The 4,669-nt window shown below is 40.2% G+C and overlaps 1 protein-coding gene across 1 annotated transcript; it reads left to right on the forward strand.

Annotated features, from left to right (window-relative positions):
- Positions 1 to 1,272: 1,272 nt before the first annotated feature.
- Positions 1,273 to 4,170, forward strand: LOC110885039 (pentatricopeptide repeat-containing protein At2g13600). Its single transcript, XM_022132737.2, has 2 exons — positions 1,273 to 3,812; positions 3,918 to 4,170. Exon 1 carries the CDS (start codon positions 1,628 to 1,630, stop codon positions 3,737 to 3,739), a length of 2,112 nt encoding a protein of 703 aa, XP_021988429.1. The 5' UTR covers positions 1,273 to 1,627; the 3' UTR covers positions 3,740 to 3,812; positions 3,918 to 4,170.
- Positions 4,171 to 4,669: the final 499 nt, after the last annotated feature.

Genomic DNA, 4,669 nt, shown 5'->3' on the forward strand with positions numbered 1-4,669 from the left:
TAGCAAGAGTTTGTCTTCCACCAATTTGGAAAGACCATATGCTTGGTGAAGAGAAGTTGGTTTGTGGATAGCAAGCTCAGAGTGTACTTCGGGTTTAAGGCCGGAAAGATAACAGTTTAAGAGTGCTTCCTTGGGCAGACCCACCACACAATTGCATAATTTTTCGAACTCCGCTTGATAGGCAGTGACCGTAGTGGATTGTTGCAATTTGAAAAGAGCCGCTTGATGATTGGCATATGTCGAGGGACCAAAACGGAGTTCCAATTCGCGAGAGAATTCGGGCCAAGATCCGAGCAGACTATTGTTATCGAGATATTTGTACCAGCTTAAAGCCTCGCCGGAGAAATAAAATTGCACCAGAGAGGTACGTTCGGGTTCGGGAATGTGATAATACTTGAAGAAGTTGTTGGCTTGGAAGATCCAGTCCAAAGGGTTTGAGCCGTCAAACATGGGCAGCAAGATTTTTGGTTGGCGATGGTTGAATAGGTCGGGGTTGGAAGGTCCGAAAGAACCAAAAGAAAGGTTTTTGGGGAGTTCTTTTTCTTTGTCTTTCACGAGAGTGGCCAACAGTTTGTTGGATAATTCCATTTGTTGTTGGATGGAAGTTTGAATGGCTTGAAATTGGGCGTCAGATCTAGCATTTGTTTGAGCAGTGATTTCAGAGTCTCGTGAGAGAAATTGCTCGAACTTGTCACAAAGTGACTGGATGGGTTCGTCGGTGGAGGAGGAATCTTTACGGGGAGGCATGATGAACGATGCAATGAAAGCACCAAATTGTTAGGTTAACCCTTAGAGTGGGTCAAGCTCCAAGAAAATAGAAAGAAAGAACACAAGAGTTTGATGCAATTTTTCTTCTTAAAATTCCCACTGATGCGAATTACATATAAATACTTGAAAAGAAACTAACTCCTAATTTTAAGCAATAAACAAATGCAATACTGAAAAGAAACGTGCAGCACCTATTCTCCTATATTAAAGTAAACATGCATGCATAGTGGGGAACATGACTTTGAAATGGAAACATGCAAACGTGGGCAAACTTGTGCATCACACTAAATCTTTTGACTTGGGCCTGGATCATTCTCATTGGCAGTGGGCTTCAGGTCATCAACTCCAACTCGTGGGCTTGCATCAAGCATGTGGACTTGGGTTGTGGAAATCGGGATCGTATCACGAAACCTCGTGAATGAAAACAACGACTCTTTAATTTTTTTTGAAATTCTTTTGGGTTATGTTAGACTTTAAATAAATGGATTCTGATGGGCTGTATCTTGTCGTCTTCCTCATATGATATCTAGGTCATTTTTTGATGGTCACCTCTCCACGGCTGCAAACTTTTCTGGCCGCAGTCGTCATCCTGAAACCAACTGCAACACCCGATTATCTGAAATCGTTCAATTTACCATATTTAACTCTGTAACCCGCACCAGATCATTATAGCAAATTAGGAGCACGCTCAAGTCAAGTCAGCCTAAGAAAAGCTGCCTCTGATACAAAAATATATTTTTTACTGACAATTAAGTGTCGATGATACCATGGTCAAACTTCATTCACAGCAAATTTACAACTTCAAATAGCAGAAATTATTACAGCAATCTTGCATACACTCGATTTATATGCCAATGGAATGGCTAAATACGTATTGGATAAGCAACACATGGTCAACTTCCTCCATCTTATTAACTCTTCACATCTCGCAACCCTCTTGGAACTATGCCTTAAATCAAAATCATCATTCAAACAAACCCAATGCATACACGCCCAGATCATCAAGTCCAGATTTTGCTCCGAAACATTCATCCTAAATAGGCTGGTTGACGTTTATGGAAAATCTGGTTCGGTTGATGATGCACACAAGGTGTTCGATGAAATTCCTGAGAGAAACATATTCTCTTGGAATGCTGTGTTATCCACTTTAACGAATGCGGGTCGTTTAGATGAAGCAAACCGGGTATTTGGGTCCATGCCGGTGACTGACCAGTGCTCGTGGAACTCTATAGTGTCGGGTTTTGCTCAACATGATCGGTTCTCTGACTCGATTGAGTTTTTCGTACGTATGCATGCTCAAGATTTTGTGCTTAACCAGTATTCTTATGGTAGTGCTCTTAGTTCGTGTGCAGGTTTGAGGAATATGAGAATGGGTACTCAGATTCATGCTTCGGTTTTGAAGTCTCCTTATGAAGGAGATGTTTATATGGGTAGTGCTCTTATAGACATGTATTCGAAATGTGGGAACGTGGGTTGTGCTCAAAAGGTTTTCAATGGGATGAATCAACGAAACACGGTTTCTTGGAATAGTTTGATCTCGTGTTATGAACAAAATGGTCCGGCTGATGAAGCTCTTGATGTTTTCAGGAGAATGATGAACAATGGGATTGATCCGGATGAGGTCACTCTAGCGAGTGTGATTAGTGCGTGTGCGAGCTTGTCAGAACTGAATTTCGGACGGGAAATTCACAATCGAGTTATAAAGTTTAACAAGCTAAGGGATGATATTGTTATATGCAACGCGTTGGTTGATATGTACGCTAAATGCAGTAAAATCACAGAAGCAAGATGGATTTTTGATACAATGCCAATCAAAAACATCATAACACAAACATCCATTATTAGCGGTTACGCTAAGTCAGCAAACGTTGAAACCGCACGTTCTTTTTTTGTCAACATGCCAGATAGAAATATAGTATCATGGAACGCGTTGATCGCTGGGTACACACAAAACGGAGACCACGAAACCGCATTAGGACTCTTTCGCAAACTAAAACAAGAAAACGTCTTTCCAACGCATTACACTTTCGGGAATCTTCTTAACGCATGTGCAAACCTTGCTGATTTGAGATTAGGCCAGCAAGCTCACACCCATGTCGTAAAACACGGGTTTAGATTCGAATCCGGACCCGAAAGTGATATCTTCGTAGGAAATTCTCTTATAGATATGTATGTCAAATGTGGATCTATAGAAGAGGGGAAACGAGTTTTTAAAAACATGGCTTGTAAAGATTGGGTGTCGTGGAACGCAATCATTGTAGGGTTTGCTCAAAACGGTTACGGGGTAGAAACGATTGAGTTGTTTAAAGAAATGTTGGCGGCCGGTGAGAAACCGGATCATGTTACAATGATCGGATTACTGTCTGCTTGTAGTCACGCTGGTTTAGTTAACGAGGGCCGTTATTATTTCAACTCAATGAGTAAAGAATTTGGAATACAACCAACGAGTGACCATTACGCTTGTATAGTTGATCTACTTGGTCGAGCCGGTTGTCTTGACGAAGCGAAAGACCTGATTGATAATATGCCGATGCAACCCGATGCTGTCGTATGGGCGTCTTTGCTTGGTGGTTGTAAAGTTCATGGTAACATTGAGTTAGGAAAATATGTGGCGGAAAAGTTGATAGAGATAGATGGTAATAACTCCGGTCCGTATGTTTTGCTTTCGAATATGTATGCTGAAATGGGAAATTGGGGGGAGGTTAAACGGGTTAGAAAGCTTATGAAGCAAAAAGGTGTCGTTAAACAACCGGGCTGTAGTTGGATTGAAGTCGAGGGTAAAGTTCATGTTTTTATGGTGAAAGATAGACGGCAAGCTAAAAAGAAAGAAATTTATCTGGTGTTGAGAACACTTAGTAAAGTAATGAAGCTGTTTGGTTGTAGTCGTAATGCTCATGAGTTGGAGGGAAATGAAGAAGGGAGTTTAGATTTGGAATCACTGGACTCACCAATTACTCTGGAAGCCTCATAGTTTTGCTGCTGAGTTTTTCTTTTTACATTTATTAGTCACCGAATCTCTGTTACAATGGCTGGATTCTGTCCAGGTAATTTAGACTTAAACTGTGTTGGAATGTATTAAACTTAACTATGTTGTATCTATATTGCATTACACTTGTATATTATTCTAACTTAATGTATGTATTAACTAGGTAGACAATCGATGGCAGTTGATGGTTGTTATCCGAAAGTGGATGTAAACTGTTTAGCCACCAAAGATAACCGTCGACAAAACATTGCCTATGTAACTATTATATAAACCTATTGTATGGTCTTGTGTAATCACCAAGATATCGGCAATTCTGTTCGATATCCCAACAAACTGAAGTCAGGCCGTCAGGGACCTACTGAGTTCTTGTCTCCTTACATTTTTTCATTTGACGTATAAGGTGTCTGATTGCAGCATTCGGCCTGTGAATAAACATCAAACATATTGCAGCAATAAATGAAACATAGGAAGTAAGTGGTGGCAGAGACATCCCTCTGTAAGATTAAATATATTATGTATTAATATTTAATCTATAGCCATCATAATCATTTACATTATAGAGATCAAAATATATTAGAACCTATTAAATAATTAGTTGGTAATTGTTGATGGACCATATTACCCTTATTAACTAATTAGGTTTCCTCCTGGGTGCTTATATAAGGAGAGTTATGTGGAGGTTAAGGGGTTACACAGTTACACAATTACACACACCCCATTAGCCATAACATCATCACGAACGACCTCCTCTCCTAACCGATACCCTTTTCGGTTTTCTAAGTCCCCATCATTAGTCAGCACCCTAAGGAGGAACCAGATCACGATGACAAGCATGTCGAACTCCATTACTAGATTCTCCAACGCACTGTCTGCCATAACAGGTATGTTTTATTGTTTTCCTTCATGTGTAAACAG

The sequence above is a fragment of the Helianthus annuus genome, chromosome 10 (genome assembly GCF_002127325.2).
Source record: "Helianthus annuus cultivar XRQ/B chromosome 10, HanXRQr2.0-SUNRISE, whole genome shotgun sequence".
NCBI lineage: Eukaryota > Viridiplantae > Streptophyta > Magnoliopsida > Asterales > Asteraceae > Helianthus > Helianthus annuus.

Coding starts and splice junctions, on each gene's coding strand:
- LOC110885039 (XM_022132737.2), top strand. CDS start 1,628: ATGGCTAAATACGTATTGGATAAGCAACACATGGTCAACTTCCTCCAT.